Source organism: Citrus sinensis, chromosome 9, assembly GCF_022201045.2.
Source record: "Citrus sinensis cultivar Valencia sweet orange chromosome 9, DVS_A1.0, whole genome shotgun sequence".
Lineage (NCBI taxonomy): Eukaryota > Viridiplantae > Streptophyta > Magnoliopsida > Sapindales > Rutaceae > Citrus > Citrus sinensis.
Genome location: NC_068564.1, coordinates 5,716,318 through 5,733,048, shown reverse-complemented (window position 1 = coordinate 5,733,048; position 16,731 = coordinate 5,716,318). Strand labels below are relative to the sequence as shown.

Below are 16,731 nucleotides of genomic sequence, written 5' to 3'. Positions count from 1 at the left end.
TAAGCCAAAACTAAATTTTTAGGTAGCAACAATGTTGATAGATGGAGCACAAATTTAAAAAAAAATATGAACAACCAAATAGACAATTGCACGGTTTTATCTAGTCCAGCTACATGAAAGTGATGTAAAATTGAAAGCACCATTTTCACATCCAACAATGTGCATTGGCTTGCTACATGTTTGCTAACATTTCTCAGACATATTTACTAACGTAATAGCTACCATCCAACTACTACTATAATTATCTTAGAATTTTTATTCCAATATATTTTTATGAGTTCACACTAATAAATTTTTTTTTTTTAAATTTCAAATTTAGGATGTAACACTAGGGTTTGGAAGATGGATTTTAATGTATTATAATTTTTTGAATGTTCAAATAAATTTATAAACTAAGGGGAGGGGAGGGGTTGGGGGTGGTGAAAGAGAGTGAAGAATGCTAAAAATTACACAAGCAATTCATTAAAGTATTGTCACAATAGCATATTAATGAAAACAACAATCTCAATTACTAAATGCAGACTATAATAATTTGTGTTGGACAGTGGACATCAATTATGTCCTCCTTAATATTGGTATTGAGGCCCACAATCAATCAAAATATAAAAATGAAAGCTTCCCAAACTAATTAAGTATTCATAATTTCATTGATTGATTTTTTGACTCATAATTGTTCATCATTAATGGGATTGCGACCCATAAGTGAGACTAATCCTAAAATTAGGTTGCCATTGCATTATAGGAGGATTTCCCAAGGTTGCTATGGTGGTGTGCCACATCACCGTTCAATTTGCAAATATTAGTGTAATTATTATGCTTTTTCTCCAAAAAAAAAAAAAAGAAAGAAAACACGAATAAACAAATAGACTAAATTGTTTAAGGTTCTTTGATTGATTCTAAATATTATGAATTTATTTTTTTAATCTCGTTAGAACTTGGAATTGTATGTGAAGTGAGTTAAATTTCATAAGATAAATAACATTTGAAATTTTTTAAACAAAGACCAACTTACCTAATACTAAAAAAAAGTGCATTTATCATCTATTAGAATGATGATAGATCACTTTTTTTTTAACACATGTGGTGGAGATTTTTTTTTTTCCTCTAATTATTTTGAGCTCAGACATATGAGTTGCACCATAACAAAACATAAGGGATGTAACATATAATATTAAAAAATATAGACAAATAAAAAAAAAATCAAGTTATCAGAAAACAAAGATGATCCCAAATTTACAAAGTGGTAACTTTGTGTGTTTTGTCCCCCTTTATACAACCATATATCTAATTTTGAAATTTGGATATGATTATATGAAACATAAATTCAATATTAAATATGGAAATTTTCAAAATAAGATAGTCAAATTAATAATAACTATCTTTGAATTTAATAAAAAGTTGGCAAAAAGGATAATACAATTGATGAATAGATTCAAGATATGCATAAAATTGATTCATCCCCGTTTAGATTTGAAAGAACACAAAAGGGCGACAATAGATATTCTCACCGAAATCCTCTCACAAGTCACAAATATTAAATAAATCTCCCATGATCATCATTTTTTTTTTTTTTACCTCGTGATCATCAAATGTTGAATAACTAAGAGAATATCGGCTTAAGTGGGTCCGATCCGCATGCGATTCACGTGAACATAGCCCATAGGCCCATAATCTGGTATCCAGTATTCCACTTTAATGTAAAGTCCAAAAAACACTTTTTTTTTAAAAATATTTTATTTTACAAATTTTCTTATATTTTATTTAGAGGACAAGAATTTTCTTGCAGTATTTCTTCTCTCATAATTTTTCTTAATAAAACAAATAGTCAGATTGAACTTTAAATTTTGATATTGATAATCAATCTATTTTTTTTTCACTAAATTTAAAAGATTATGAAAGATTAAAAGAGAAAAATAAAGTATCCCAATCCTCATTTCAAGACCTTTCTGCATCAAAATTCAAAGAAAATAAATAATGGAAAGACACAAAGTTTTACACCATTGGCAGTGACAGGTGTCAAATCCAATTGGGTCCCACCTGTTCAGCCCTTGCGGGACCACCAAAATGGTCATTGTCTTCCACCTCTCTCCAAGTTCTATAAGCACATCAAGACTAGTACAATCTACAATATATAATATACAACACAATCCAAAAGTCGTGTTTGGCTGCAAGTGATTTTTTTAATATATGTGGAGGACCACAGCATAGGGTCTGATTTTTTTCATTGAGATTGTGATTGGTTGTTGTTATATAAGTAATTAAATATATTAAATATATATGCGGTAGGAGATTATATTATAAAATAAGTACAAGAAAATTAATGCTGAATTCAAGTTCCGTGTGTTTGGGAGTGATGCATTGAATCTTTAAGCTGCAGTTGTTGTGGAGTAAAAGTTATAGTTGTAGAGTAGAAGTTGAGAAAATTTTTTTGCTAAACTGTCAAAGTTCAGCTACAAGTGTTACCAAACACCTTAGTAACTGAGCTTTGGCAGCCCAAATATCTCACCACACTCTCAAACAAACTATAAATACCTGAATCAAGTCATTTTTTTAAACCAACTGATTTATAGTTATATTAGTAGGAAAAAACTGAAATAATTTTGAAGCTAAATAAATAAAACTTATGTTAAGCAAGAGTAGTGCTAGAACCAAAACTCTTTATTAAAATTACTTTGTACAAGTTATTAGAGTGACATAGCATTATTGATTATTTGAGATATTATTAACGAAAATAAATCATATGGTCTATATATTTTTTTATTCAACTAATATTATTATGTCACATCAATTTATGCAAAAAGAATTTATAACTCTTAACATTATTAAAATATTATATAAAGTGTATTTATTTAAAGTATTATATTTAACAAACTACTCGAGTTGATGGTATTTGATAACACGAATAAAATTTTATACTTTTAAGTTTATTTAGTTTTCGTTCACTTTACTCAAGTTTCCTAAAAAACTTAATTGATTGAAAAGAAAGAAAGAAAAGGTAATAAATAGAGAAAGCATTGCAGGCAAATGGATATTATTGGGTCTTGCTAAGTTATATATAATGTAATTTATAATAAATTCAAATGTAATTATCCATAATCTCTAACTTGTTTCACATGCTATCATTTTATTGTACTGAACGACTACTTTTAAGTTGTTATAAGTTACATATAATGCAACTTACTTAGCAGCTGCCACATTATTGATACACAAAACAAACACACTTAAAAGTGTAGTTTCAGTTTAAAAACCTGAAAGAAGCAGAACTGCAGAAACCCATACCGTAACATGGGAATTGAAACTTACCATGTTCAAGACTCCACAACAAGTTTCCCGAACAGCATAGGACAGCAGAAAAAGTGGGCCCCAAATTCTGTTTTCCAATTTCCCAAACAGCCCTTGAAATTAATAATCAAGAGGAAAAGGGCCCGGCTGGTTAATCCAACGGTCAGATATTGTCCCAAGGGCCCACTTGACATCGACCCACACAAATATAATAAGCAGGCCTTTGATGATACCTGGACCCACATGGGGGAAGGCAGTAAGACAACTTACAATGAAGTCCAGGACCCGAAATCGACCCAACAGGTCACGGAAAACAATTCAGGTTTGGTAGGGTCGGCAAATCGAGTGGTTAAAAACTCCAATCACGGAAGGGGAGCACACTGAACTGAGGGTCCGTTGGCCTTGATGATGTTTTGATAATGGGCCCAAGTATCAATTATTGGTAGCTTTTGCTTCTACAGGGAAAGCCAGAGCTGTTGTCAAGCTGTCGTATGTCGGGTCTGGCCAGCTGTCGGGTACTGGACACTTAGTGGAAGATAGAGTGGGCCCAAAAACTTCAGGCCTTAGTCATTTTCAGGCCCGAAGGTATTGAGGAAGTTTCCACAAGTAAACTGTTTGGCAATTTACCTGATGGATCAACTGTACCAGCTTCTCTAGAATCTCCAAGCATTTATGTCTTACGAGATCAATATCTTTCACAAACGATCCTTGGGCTGGACCAAATTTTTAGTGAAAATTGAAAGAAAATCAAAGCCCAAAACATTTCATTTCAGTGAAATGTGCTTCAGAGAAGTTGCAAAGGATGAGAACAACAGTAAGTGAATGGGCTTGCACCAGTTTGCATTTGGTCATCCCAACTCTGATGAACGAAGTCATTTGCTCAAGATATTTCAACATAAGGCCGAGGCGAATGACCAGAAAGCTATATAATGAGTGGAAAGATGACATAAAATGGCGAATGACATATGTCATTTCATTAACCAGTCTACAAATCTATGTACCGATGTGAACATTTTGGTTCCCAGGAATAGCCAAGGACACCCAATCAGAGAAACAGTGCAGTAAAACTCATTTTAACTTCCTGAGTACTGACAAATCTATTTGTGTGAGAGAAGGTTTGTTGTTTACATGGATCAGAAGTATGGAAGACTTGGCTTAGAAGCCTAGATACCACACTGTTCAAAGCAGTGGGGATTAGAATGAAAGTGGGTTTTCATCCTTGCCAGCTAAAGCTTCAAAACCTGCCATTGCAAGCCTGCACATAACAACTTATCATCAGCATAGAAGAGGGTGGAGAGAGAAACAATGTTTAGTGTTCTCCTTGAGAAGGGAATTACTCTTCAAAAGAAAATAATAATAATACGAGAGGGAGGAAAGAAATTCACTAGCAATCATCAGTATGCCTATAGATCAATGGGGAAGTTAAAAAGGAGCCCAAAAAGATTCGAAGTCCTAACACTTTGTACGGACTTTTAAAACAAATGATGGTATATTTCAACTTGGCTCTGCAAGAATAAAATTTGAAGGTCTGAAATATTCTCTTAAACCTTTTTAACCAGTATGCCACGACTGTAATAGTATAAAGTCTTAAAAATGAAAAAAAATCCAAATACTACATTCAAAATATTGCAATGAAAATTTATTCCTTAATGAAAAAGGCCATCATCATATTTTGAAAATTCACACAGGTAAAATATGACTAAGAAAGAGGCAGCAGCATCATAATAAGAATAAAATAAATAGGAAAGTAACTCGTGCATATCAAAATAACAGGAATGTATACTGTAAGTGCCTTGTGGATCAAATGCTACCCTACTTCAGAGCAATCAGCTACATACATGGAATCACTTGTAAGGCTATTCCCTAGTGTTCTAAAATAGAGAAGCGTATGTCTAAATCTCCAAAGTCCGAATGGGAGACCCAAAATTTGCCAACAGCAATAATGCTACACCCAAATGACAGGCATAAACTTAATTAGAAAAATAATAATAATAATAATAATAATAATAATAATAATAAGGCTAGTCAAATACACTGACAAAAGAGTAAAAAATATAAGCCATAATGATAGTTATGTACTCAGTGCGGAACATACTTGGCTATGACCAGAGCGAAGAAAATCACATAGAAACCCAGCTTGGCAAGTCGAAACTTCTTCTCAACCTTGAGGTTTCTGAAAACTTCAGTTACATCAATAAGATGCTTCCGCTTCATATACCTGGAACATTCAAATAGTAAGGTTATGGAAGAACATAAATGCCTTAAGTTCAATCCACAAAAATATTATAAATAGAGACAAGCCTAGCCAGAAACTATTCAACCGAACATAACGATGTCCAGAGCAGGTAGGGAAACTCACAAATGTTATATGCAAGTTAAAACTCATAATACCATAATTTTCATTCCTAGAGAAGTTGATTAATCACAAACTTTATGTAAGAGTAAAGAGTTCCTTTTCCATGATATCATTCATGTATCCACTGCTGATGCTATAATCCTTTTAAACCTTGATGTCTTCAATCCAACTAATTCTACAATTTTAACTCCTAGGCAATCAATTCAATATTATTCACAGTGATTAACTTGAGAGTTTGTTCAGGCATTTCACACACTCATTTGTCTTCTAGATGTCAGATATCTGAAATATTTAATTAATAGGTTTGTCTATGAGTTTAGAAATTCTATTTTCCCCGGATCTTAGTTTGCCAAGATAGGTAATACTTAGGCAAGCATTTCCTAGATAACCACTACAATCTCTAGAGTTCAAGGCCATTGACTATAATAACTTGTAATATGGTGTGACGAAAGAACAAAAGTAGTTGAACAGAAATTTTACAATAAATGAACCATTTGGACATATAATGACTACTGAAAAGCAAGAGACAACGTGTTCCCCATAATTATCACGTTGTTTTAGGAAAATCACTTTGTTCAAAACCTAACATCCAGGCTGGACAGAGTTATGAGAAAAAGGACAGCAGGAATTTGATTCATGCACTAGAAGTTTCATTTTTCTGGATGTCACTACCAGTAGATATATCATCTGCATCAAAAATCAAGTGAGACACTTTACAAGACAGGAAGATAAAGTCCTTAATTTACAGTCGATGCACTCATTACTGCTTAAACTTTTGAAAATTCCACAATAATGAAGTCATATGGAAAGCCTAAAGATTACTCCAAAATCAGTTTCAGTTTATAAAACAGAAATAAATTCACTTTTCAACAGTCTTACAAATGCTCAGAATAATCTAGTTAAACCAATGGTGTCATACTAATACCTATAAAGTCTGGTCGCTCATGCTCCTTAAATGAAGCCTAGCCAATTCAGCAATATAAAATTAGAGCAATCTTTTCTCAATCAGTTCAAGCAACATAATGTATACTTCACTATTTTGAACTTTCCTATCTCTGATATTGCCAACTATCATATCTTAACAATACAAGAAATTTGGTTCAACCTGAGAAAACACTTACAGATTCACATGGTAGCACACAAGAGGTACACCAAGAAGAAACATGATCCAGTGGCCTGTCACAAGAAGCAGAATGCAGAACAATCCTTGCAGAAGAAACTCAGGCTCAACCCAAAAATTGATGCGAGATGACGCTTCAAAAGGATTTATATCATCAGACTCCAAGTCCAACAAGCATAAAAGCTGCAAATATCATACAGAAATTTTGGATATATTAGACTAGAGAACCAAAGCATAAAACTTAGCATAATCACACATAATGAAACATGATGACACTGCATGCCTCTCTTCCTTTCTCCTTTATATTTCTTAAGTTCGTATATGTGTATGTTTGTGGGAGTTTATGGTTCTAGCATTTATAATGTAAAAAAAAACTAGCCATTTAGGTTTTGGAGAATAGAAAGAGAAAAGAGTCATATGTCATTAAAATCAATGACAGCAGGAAAGAATACATCCATTAGTATGGGTACCGACAAACAAATATTAAGCATTATACATTCACATAAAAGATAATAACATACTAACATTCTAATAAGACTAGTTTCCTGACAAAAATGATATGCTGGTTTCCCATATATTTTAATGTGCATTTTTTAAAGTATAAACTAAATCAGGTTATTGAAGCAATAGAGTGACAAAACTTTTGATCGATACACTTCTCAAGCAACAAATTAGGGAATTGAATACAACTTTCCTTGAGGCAGAATAAACATTTGTATTATATTTAACACCTATTGCAAATCTTGACACAGATACGGAGGTACACATGAAATGAAGATAAAATCAAACATATAGCACAATTATTGAGTTAAGCTGAGTTTTTTTCATGAAAGAGAAAAAAATCCACAAAATTATAGTATTGAAAGATTTCAAATCTCTACTTTCAACTACTTTTCCTCAGTTTTCTACGCAACCAAACAGCTATAACAAATTTAACATGTGGCAAACACAGTAAGTAATGATTTGAGTCTCTTATCCCTTTATCTGTCTTAACTTCTAAATATTAGTCTTTCAAATTCCTGTTTTCTTTCATTTTATCAGTCTTCTCAGCAGACAAACAGTTCACATTAGAGTTTAATCAAGTAAGAAAAAGTCAAGCCATATGGTACAGGTCCAGACTTAAATAATTTCCATTCTCCTTTATATTCCTACATTTTCTCACCATGCAAACATGCTATGAGCAATTAGGATTTCAATTATCCAAATAAGCAGCAGTAAAGCACAACATTTAAACTTGAGATCTCTGTTTTCCTTCGTTTTCTTTTGACTTTCTCAGCAAACAAACAGCAGCACTACTACGCTTTACATTAACCAAAAGAGTACAAACAAACATGTCATATTAGTATTTCCAGTTCATGTTGCTAAGAAAACGGAAACAAGTACGGTGTTGTAATTTCAAACTTCATTTTCCATTTTCCTTCATTTGTTTAATTTTCTCGGCAGCCAAACATAACCTTAGGGTTTAGATATTTCAAAGAATCTGAAACTAAAGCATCAGAACTAGATTCACAGAGATCATCACTAAGCAAATGAAAACAGATACAAATACACATACATACGTCGCAATATCTAAACTAGTTAACCTCAGTTTTCTCAGCAGCCAAAGAGTACAAAATCGGTATCCGAAAGTTTCTAGATCAATAATGAGAGAAATAAAAACAGAATTGATGATTGTACCTGATAAAAGGTTGAAGCAATGAGAGCTATGTTAATCGCGGACATGAGAAACCAGAAAAGGAAAATCAAGGCCATGTTTGGCGCTGCAACCAAAAAAGAAAAAAATGCAACGTGTCATGTGTGTTTGTTGGTAAAGTTTCGTAAAGCTAAGCGAGAGAGTAGGAGTACAGAGAGAGAGAGTATAGTGATGTTTACTTGAATATAGAGAGGGAAATTCGAAAAGCCCGGCGATTGTAAAATGAAACAAATTTTCAACCGTGTAGAGTATATATAGTTGAGTGCGCCGCGTCGACTCGTCGAGGAATTGGGAATGATTTCGTGTGGCTGCGTCCTCATTGTCTTTGATTGATTGTCACCTCTCTGACAGTGATCGCAATCATGACCGTCGGTGACTGATGATTAGAATCTGTGAATCTGTGATCTGGTTTTGGGAATGCAGTTGAGGAGGAAATATGGAGGGGATGTCTGGAAAATTTAGTTATGATTAATTACAGTTGAATGGTGGATGTGCTATTGTTAATGACAAATACCGTTAACGAAGCGTGACAAATGAAAGACTGAAATTTGTAATTAGTCACGGAGAAATGAGAGTGTCTAAGGAAACTAACATGCGCTCACCTCCGCGAGTAGGTTAGCCTATAGTTAGACCGAATATTTGGCTATTCAACAAAATTGCTCAAATTACATTTTTGATACTATTGTTTTATCCATTTTAGGAGTTTACCAATGTCAACTTTTTGTTTACTAGCATCAACATTAAATCACTCGTCTGCTAGCCACTAGGCCTTTGGTCTAGTGGTAAACATTTATCCTCATAATTAAGCATGATTTTGAAAACTAAGATTCGAGTCCCCATAGATTCAAACTCTTTTAATTAAACATTACGTATGATTGTGTGGAGTTACTTGTAAAGTATTTTTCTCTCGCGAAATACGAGTGGAGTAGCGAGAAGAATAGGGACATCCTTTGTTTGTGAGAGTTATAAATATGGAAAAAGCTATTTCCCCCTAATTTAACCCTGAATCGTGCCCCGAATTAAAAAAACGACGTCGTTTTGATTAAATTGAAAACGACGTGTTTTCAATTTAATATGCATTAGAAACCACACTCACGCACTCTCTCACTTTCCTATTGACAAACCACAGACTCCAACACAAATAGCAATCACCCAACGGTCATGCGAACAGCCGACATAGACGACGAACGAGCCCAAAGACGACGGACCACCGCCATCACGCGATCGAGGGAGTAGAACTCACGTGGTGCTACGTCCAAACTCTGATGAAATCGACGGCGACGGAGGTGGTTGGAGCTGCGGTTCTTTCAAGCCAAATCGCCGGCGTTCCTGTTGGTTTTCGGCGGCGAGGATGGCAAGGAAACGACAGCCGGCTTCCAAGCTTCAGATCAATACCTTGATCAACCGGTAGAGTGGCCGGGATCGTGAAATCCAACCGGGTCACGTTTGCGGGTCAGGTTGGGTTTGCGGGTCAAACCGGGTCAACTTCTCTCCCTCCTCATCCACTCACAAAGCGCCACACGGCTCCCCTTGGCCAGGTTGTTGCTGTTGGAATTTTTTTTGCTGGAAGCGTTATTGGTGCTGGAATTGATGCTGGAGTTGTTGCTGCTGGAATTTTTTTTGCTAGAAGTGTTACTGGTGCTGGAGTTGGTGCTCGAATTGTTGCTGCAATTTTTTTTTGTATTTGTATGTGTGAACTCCTAATTGTTTTTTTATTATTTTGGGCACTTGTTGCTGCTGATATGTGTGTGTGTGAAATTGTTTACTGGCTGGAATACAACAACAAGTCTTGCTGCTGGAATTGTTGTTGCTGTTAGTGTTGCTGCTGCTAGAATTGACATTCAAATGCTCACGGTTTGCTAGATCAAGATTTATAAATTAAAATGAAACAACTTAACAAATTAATGTAAGAACAATAAATGCTTATGAGTTTTGCAATGTAGAGGTTCAGCACTTTCACGAACCAGTTGCCGTTTTGTAGAGCCGGCACTACACAACTGTAATGAATTAAAGAAGCGACGTCGTTCGGTTTAAGTGATCGTTTTAAAACTCACACACACGTGCTGCGCAACTGCAATTTAAAAGGAAAAGTGATTGTTTTAAAACGCAACGTTTTAGCAAATTCAGGGTTAAGTTCGGGACATATAGTAGCGTTGTATAAATATTTGATGTAATATCAGTAGTCTGATATATAATCAATATTTTTAAAAAAAAAATCACTCGTCCACCTGATCAGCATACTTAAGGGTTATTTTATTGTCCAAAATGCCATTCGTTGCCTCTTTGACTACAAAAGTAGGTAAATTTTAAGTTAGGCCATTTTTGTAAATTGACCCTATCTTTAGGTCATTTTCGTAAAATAACTTTTTTCTTTGCTGAAACTGGAAAGCGTTAATGGCCCATGTTATGCGAAGCCCAGAAGGCCCACGATTATGCCGGGTCCAAGGTCATCGAGCTTCGTCTTCACAATTCCCACACACAAACGGATGCATTAGAAATTAGAAAACTTGTCTGGCTTTGCAGGGCATTAACTTACAAATGCACACAGCATGAAGCTGCATGCTTGTAACTGTTATAAACACGAAACTGTAACTCTGAAACCAATTCACTCAGCCAAGAATACGAAACCCAGAACCATCAAATCTTGCGGTTTCAAACAGGACCTTCAAGGCCAATCGGTTGCCGTAATTGGTTTGGGGAAATCCGGCAGAGCTGCAGCAAGGCTTGCTCTTGCAAGAGGTGCTTCAGTTCTCGCCATTGACCAGAATCAGAATCTGGGCCATCTAGAGGTAATGGGCATTTACACTCTTCCTATTTTCTCGGTACTTGTTAGTCAGTTAGTGTTATTGTAATATTTAATCAAATAGCTTAAACGCTTAGTGGGTTCCATTGCATTGCAGAAAGATTCGCTTTTTGAGAAGTACAATGATGGTTTAAGTTTAAGAACAATTCTTGGTGACTTTGATGGAGAGCTACTAAAGGATGTGGATGTTGTGGTTGTTTCTCCTGGAGTTTCAGTTGAAAGCTATGGTCTTGCTTGTTTGTTGCAGTCTGTAAGTATATCTATTTACTTTATAAGGCTTTGTTTCTCCTGAGAAATGCAAGAGGCAGGGCAACGTCTTTATTGGTTTATTACGTTGAATATAGAAAGTGCCAAATCTGTTGCCATATAACTTAGGATAAAAAGTGAGATTTAACTTGGGAAGAATAGTATAATTAAATCATGAACACTCACGATTGATGCATCTAAAAATTTGATTGCAAGTGCACATAATTTAGGATAGTGAGCAGTTGGACTGTTGCTTTTGGATTTGTCGACTTCAGCCAGTTAACTTGCAGACTCCCCTTAGGGACTAGTTGCAAGCTTCCTGTCCTGCATCTGTTGATTTCTTTATTGAAAAAAGTTTTTATTAATTTTTCTGTGTCATGAAAATTCAGGGGAAACGGGTGATGTCTGAGTTGGATTTTGCAGCTCAAGTCATTCCAAGAAGCATTAAGATCTTAGCAGTTACTGGAACTAATGGAAAATCAACTGTTGTCACCTTTGTTGGGCAGGTCTCTCCATTTTTATTTTATAAAAAAATGCTACCGTTTATATGTCTTGTATTTTTACTAATAGTGATAATTACAAGGATCACTTCAGTATACTTCCATACTCTACATGTTTTCAAATTACTTTGGCAGCATTATTTATAATAATTTTGTTTCTCAAATTGTTTGGATACAGATGCTCAATCATCTTGGAATTGAGGCGTTTGTGGGAGGGAACCTGGGAAATCCTCTATCAGAGGCTGCTTTCCATTGCATTGCATTGCCTTCTTCAAAACCAAAGTTTCAGGCGAGTAGTATTTTCTGGTTGATGATCACTTTCCATTCAACATATCTATTCCTTTTGTCCTTTCAACAAATAAGCAAACTCATGTCAAAGTGTTTTTCAGGTTGCAGTAGTGGAAGTTAGCAGTTATCAAATGGAAATTCCCAACAAATACTTCTGCCCTACGGTAGGTCGGCATGAACAGCTCGATCTAAAACTGTCAGTGCGTATATGTAGGCAATCTCTATCTGGTAACCTCGTTGGAATCTTTGCAGGTTTCAGTGGTATTGAACCTTACCCCCGATCATTTGGAGCGGCACAAGACAATGAAGAATTATGCGCTCACTAAGTGCCACTTATTTTCCCACATGGTGAACACCAAGCTGGGACTTCTTCCTTTCGGTAAGTTGGATATTTTTCTTCTAAATGATTGAGCTTCACATAATAATTGATATCTTTTGCAATGACCCATGTGTCTTGTTTAAGATATCATTGTCAGAGTTGACTTCCTTCATGATTGTTGAAAATAATTGAGAATTTCAATAAAAGAGCTTTGGTGTGGTAATCTGTCACAAGTGTAATCAGATAATATACTTTCAGATGCTGATAAACTTTGAATTGACAGAGCTATGTAAGTCCGTATTCTCTAATCCAGAAGAAACACACTGGATCCTTAAAGAGATCACTTGAATGACAACTTATGTAACTGATGGATGCTTATTGAAAAATGCTAAAAGAATTAGGAAAAAAAAAGGTCGAAATGGCTATTTTAATTAAGCATTATGAATGCATTTAAAAATGGTCGACGAGTTTATGCTTGGTTATATCTGGGGGGTTTCATTGCAGACCTCTATTAGAGGCTTGAAATGTCAGGTTAACACTATGATGGAGTGATTAACTTATGCTATTGTGGCTCAGAAGTTGTTCAAAATCTACTTAGTTACTTTTTATGTGCTTTCTAAGTTCTATAAGGTCCACGGAAAGCATGAACCTTATCTGCTTTTGCAGAAAAATAAATTTCCGAATAATGGTGCAATCTATAACATGAATTGAAGCCTTATGTAAGAAAAGTGATTAGAACTTTGTGAACAGGTCTCACTATTTTTCCCCCTCATATTTTGTAGTTTATTCTAGTTAGGGCTTGGTTGTTACAGCTTGAGGTTGTTATGTCTTTTTAACGTCTTATCCTATATTCTCTACTAGGAAACCAGCATTTAAATGAAGCAATTAAAGGACATCGGTTTAATCTCGCTTGGATAGGAGCCTTTCCTGGTGTGAAAGTAAGAAGCAATTTTTCAATATGTTTGTTGAGAAAAGTTAAAACATTTAGTACCAATACTCTATTAGTGCCCTTGGTCTAGGACAGCTGTTTCCACTATATCAGGGGATGAATTCATGTTGGATCCAGTTAGGATATGCATGGGGTGGGATTAGGAATATCAATTAATCTCTAGTAGTCTGGGGCTACTAAGGCTAGCTACCACCCCACCCCTTTATTCATGTTGGCATTTTAGAGAAAAAAAATTTGGAAGTCTCCAAGATGAGCCTAAGAATCAGTTGACACAAAATAATTGGTGAAGAAACATTTAGCAATAGTTTATGGAAGTGCTGCATCATTTGTTTGGGATTTTAATTATAATGCCTCTGAATTTATGCGTTGATGTTTATAATCTAGTTAAAGTTGCACTTGGTTTTGTATGCCCTTCATACTTTCTTATTTTTCCTTTCATTGAACATCACATATGGTATTGATATTAGTTTTATATTTGAAAAAGATTGATGCGGAGGCAAAGACAGCCAGCTTTGAAGTTCCTGCCGTTGGAGTTGTTTCTCAACTACAGTTGCATAACATGAAGGTTATGGGAAGACACAATTATCATAATGCTGCAGTGGCTGCATTATCTGTTCTTGGACTGGATATTGGAGTTGATGTGGAAGCACTCAATTCAACAATTGAAATATTAAGGACACCGCCTCACCGTATGCAAATTGGTAAGTTGACATAGATTCCCTCTCAAAAACTTAAGATCGTATCCCATTCATGTGCAGCCTAGCTGGTTGAGGGCTTGGGATCTGGTGCTCTAGATGTATCGAGGTCCTGGGTTTGATCCTTCTGGTGAGTTTAAAAATTCCACCCTTTGTTGTCTCATGTGTCATGGGGCGCCCAACTGACTCCCTAGGGTTGGTGCGGGATTTTGGGTTATCAAAAAAAAAAAAGACGTTGGTTCAAATAGTATTCTTATGTCAAAAAGGAGTACCTGTTATGGACAATTGTTATCAAGTAACAGGCTTGATTTCTTGATTGTATAAATCAACTTCTGTTTTTATATAATTTGGTTTCAGAGGATGCCTTGTTGGAAATGGTTATTGTATCCCTCAAGTTATTAGAGTAACTGCTAACGGGAACATTCCGTGGATACCAATGATTTGGTTCTTCACTCTTCAGAGTCCAAAGACACTGGATGCTGATGATCCATGGAATACTAAGTGCTGATGGGGCTCTTTAAGCAACTAATACTATTGTATAAATGTTCAGACAAGTAGATTTTGTTCTGATGTTTTCAGTAGAGGTTATTGAGATGATATTTTTGAAATTTTTAACCTTGACAAAGAGAGCATAAGAATATATTAAGCACTTCACAACTTGAATCATTTACATGTTCTGACAAACAGTAAGTAATATCCTTGCAACAGATGAAGATTTCTACCATTTATTTTGTGAGCTTGATTTATCTGGCTGATTATTGAAACTGAGCAGACCTATTGTTTTCTTAACACATATTTCCACATTTTCTAACTGTAGATATTATCTTGACTTTTGACTAGCTAAGCATTGTTATGCAGTGCACAGGGATATCCAAGGGGTGACATGGGTGGATGACAGCAAGGCAACAAATATTGAAGCGACATGTACAGGACTAATGGGTCTGAAGGGACACAAGTGTGTCATTCTACTTGGTGGCCAAGCAAAGGTTAGATTACAATCCTGATTTCTCGATCCTTTTCATTTTCATCATGGCTTGGTTACCTTTGGTTTGCACTTGCAACAAAATAATAAAGGCACTGTCATAAAAAATTTGTAAAACTACATTTGGATAAGTTAAATGATCGTCTAACTGTCACATCCTTGACTATAATGTTGAACAGGAGTGATGCTGTATATGTTAATGTCAATGCAATTTGTGTCTCACAATTGAAAGATATCTACAATTTGGTTTATGAAAGTATTGTTTATTGTTTTTAGTTAAAGTGTTGCATGCCGGATGCCTGCTGATTACACTGAGATAATCTTAGTTTAGGAGGCACTATACTGTGAATTTGCTTTTTGTGCAAATCCTGTAGCACGTCCAGTCCTATTTTCTCTGATTTTAGCTATCAAAAGAAAGAAGCATGCATTGTGAAAGTCTATGAGACCACCGAGTCTGTGTGATTTAGCTTTCCAATTTTTTAGCTTTGGTGTGACTTATCCTTTGTTGCTTCAGATTTGATTCCTATTCCATGTGTTTCTAAAAGGCTTCTGATAAAGACCATGATAAGTATTGGATTGCTTCTAGTTGATCAATTTCATATTTTGTAGGTTTTAAATGGGCAGGAATCGAATGGTTTTGAAAAATTGATTGAACCGCTGAATCATCATAGATGTGTAATCACTGTATGTGCTCTGTTATTTCTCAAAATTGTGATTCAATTTCCCAAGAAAGAGTTCTCACTGCCTTTTTCCTTTTTTCTTTTTTCTTTTTGTGTGGACCATCACTAATTACATGAAAAAAGACTAATATATCTATAATGAATTTCCCCAAGTTTGGATATTCAGGAGTGCTGATTTGGAAGACATTGGTTAATAATGGTCTTAGCATTCCCTGCTTTGCGGTCGCAAATATGAAGGATGCCGTTAACCATGCAAGGAGGATGGCAACAAATGGTTTGTTGCTTCTGATACTGGTGGATACAACTGCAAATCAGTTTGTCATCCGAGTTTGCTGATGCCTGCTAATATGAATTTTATCGTTTTTTGCAGGCGATGCTATTGTTCTGAGTCCAGGTTGTGCGAGCTTTGATGAATTCAGAAATTTTGAGCACAGAGGGATGGTTTTTCAGGAGCTGGCCTTTTTTTCAAAGCATGATACGAAATAATGCTTCAACACGAGACAATCATTTGCAATTCTCACCTTCCATGCCGGGTATCTTTATTGTGTTGTTACTACTATTTCACCTTGTTATATCTCGAAATTCCAACTCTCTTCAGTGGAAAAAATACTTAAAGAGTAGAAAATTAAAGGATTGTTTGAGAGAAATTAATAAGGTCTATCTATATCTCCATAGCAAAGCTAATATGATTAATAGGTACGAGTCGGTAATTCCACTACAATATATATATTTTAAATACAGCATATTGATTAATGTTTATTTTTAAAATTGTAAAAAAATATTCACGACTTAATGAACGTGCATCGTACAACCTTATA

The 16,731-nt window shown here is 35.1% G+C and overlaps 2 protein-coding genes across 8 annotated transcripts; one reads left to right on the top strand and one right to left on the bottom strand.

Annotated features, from left to right (window-relative positions):
• Nucleotides 1-4,227: 4,227 nt before the first annotated feature.
• LOC102618579 (protein cornichon homolog 1) lies at nucleotides 4,228-9,029 on the bottom strand. Of its 3 annotated transcripts, XM_015533922.3 has the most exons (6): nucleotides 8,631-9,028; nucleotides 8,436-8,518; nucleotides 6,760-6,941; nucleotides 5,378-5,500; nucleotides 5,121-5,227; nucleotides 4,228-4,537 (listed from the first exon to the last, which is right to left on the bottom strand). In XM_015533922.3, exons 2-5 carry the CDS (start codon nucleotides 8,508-8,510, stop codon nucleotides 5,146-5,148), a joined length of 462 nt encoding a protein of 153 aa, XP_015389408.1. In that variant the 5' UTR covers nucleotides 8,511-8,518; nucleotides 8,631-9,028; the 3' UTR covers nucleotides 4,228-4,537; nucleotides 5,121-5,145. The 3 variants fall into 3 exon arrangements, with proteins under 3 accessions (XP_015389408.1, XP_015389406.2, XP_052290353.1); XM_015533920.3 differs by having other exon boundaries at nucleotides 8,436-9,029; XM_052434393.1 differs by lacking the exon at nucleotides 5,121-5,227 and having other exon boundaries at nucleotides 8,631-9,022.
• Nucleotides 9,030-10,918: 1,889 nt separating this feature from the next.
• On the top strand, nucleotides 10,919-16,573 carry LOC102608278 (uncharacterized). Of its 5 annotated transcripts, none has more exons than XR_003061953.2 (12): nucleotides 10,919-11,240; nucleotides 11,352-11,504; nucleotides 11,890-12,006; nucleotides 12,179-12,289; nucleotides 12,390-12,452; nucleotides 12,541-12,667; nucleotides 13,469-13,545; nucleotides 14,041-14,257; nucleotides 15,110-15,237; nucleotides 15,843-15,917; nucleotides 16,080-16,187; nucleotides 16,284-16,300. XR_003061953.2 is itself a non-coding variant. In XM_006489977.4 (12 exons), exons 1-12 carry the CDS (start codon nucleotides 11,001-11,003, stop codon nucleotides 16,397-16,399), a joined length of 1,545 nt encoding a protein of 514 aa, XP_006490040.2. In that variant the 5' UTR covers nucleotides 10,919-11,000; the 3' UTR covers nucleotides 16,400-16,573. The 5 variants fall into 5 exon arrangements, 3 of the variants coding, with proteins under 3 accessions (XP_006490040.2, XP_024947969.2, XP_024947968.2); XM_006489977.4 differs by having other exon boundaries at nucleotides 16,067-16,187; nucleotides 16,284-16,573; XR_008051970.1 differs by lacking the exon at nucleotides 15,843-15,917 and having other exon boundaries at nucleotides 16,284-16,299.
• Nucleotides 16,574-16,731: the final 158 nt, after the last annotated feature.

Coding starts and splice junctions, on each gene's coding strand:
- LOC102608278 (XM_006489977.4), top strand. CDS start 11,001: ATGAAGCTGCATGCTTGTAACTGTTATAAACACGAAACTGTAACTCTG. Junction 11,241..11,351: donor AGAATCTGGGCCATCTAGAG/GTAATGGGCATT, acceptor ATTGCATTGCAG/AAAGATTCGCTTTTTGAGAA. Junction 12,453..12,540: donor ACAAATACTTCTGCCCTACG/GTAGGTCGGCAT, acceptor GAATCTTTGCAG/GTTTCAGTGGTATTGAACCT.
- LOC102618579 (XM_015533920.3), bottom strand. CDS start 8,510: ATGGCCTTGATTTTCCTTTTCTGGTTTCTCATGTCCGCGATTAACATA. Junction 6,942..8,435: donor TTGCTTCAACCTTTTATCAG/GTACAATCATCA, acceptor TGATATTTGCAG/CTTTTATGCTTGTTGGACTT. Junction 5,501..6,759: donor GTGTGCTACCATGTGAATCT/GTAAGTGTTTTC, acceptor TGAATGTTCCAG/GTATATGAAGCGGAAGCATC.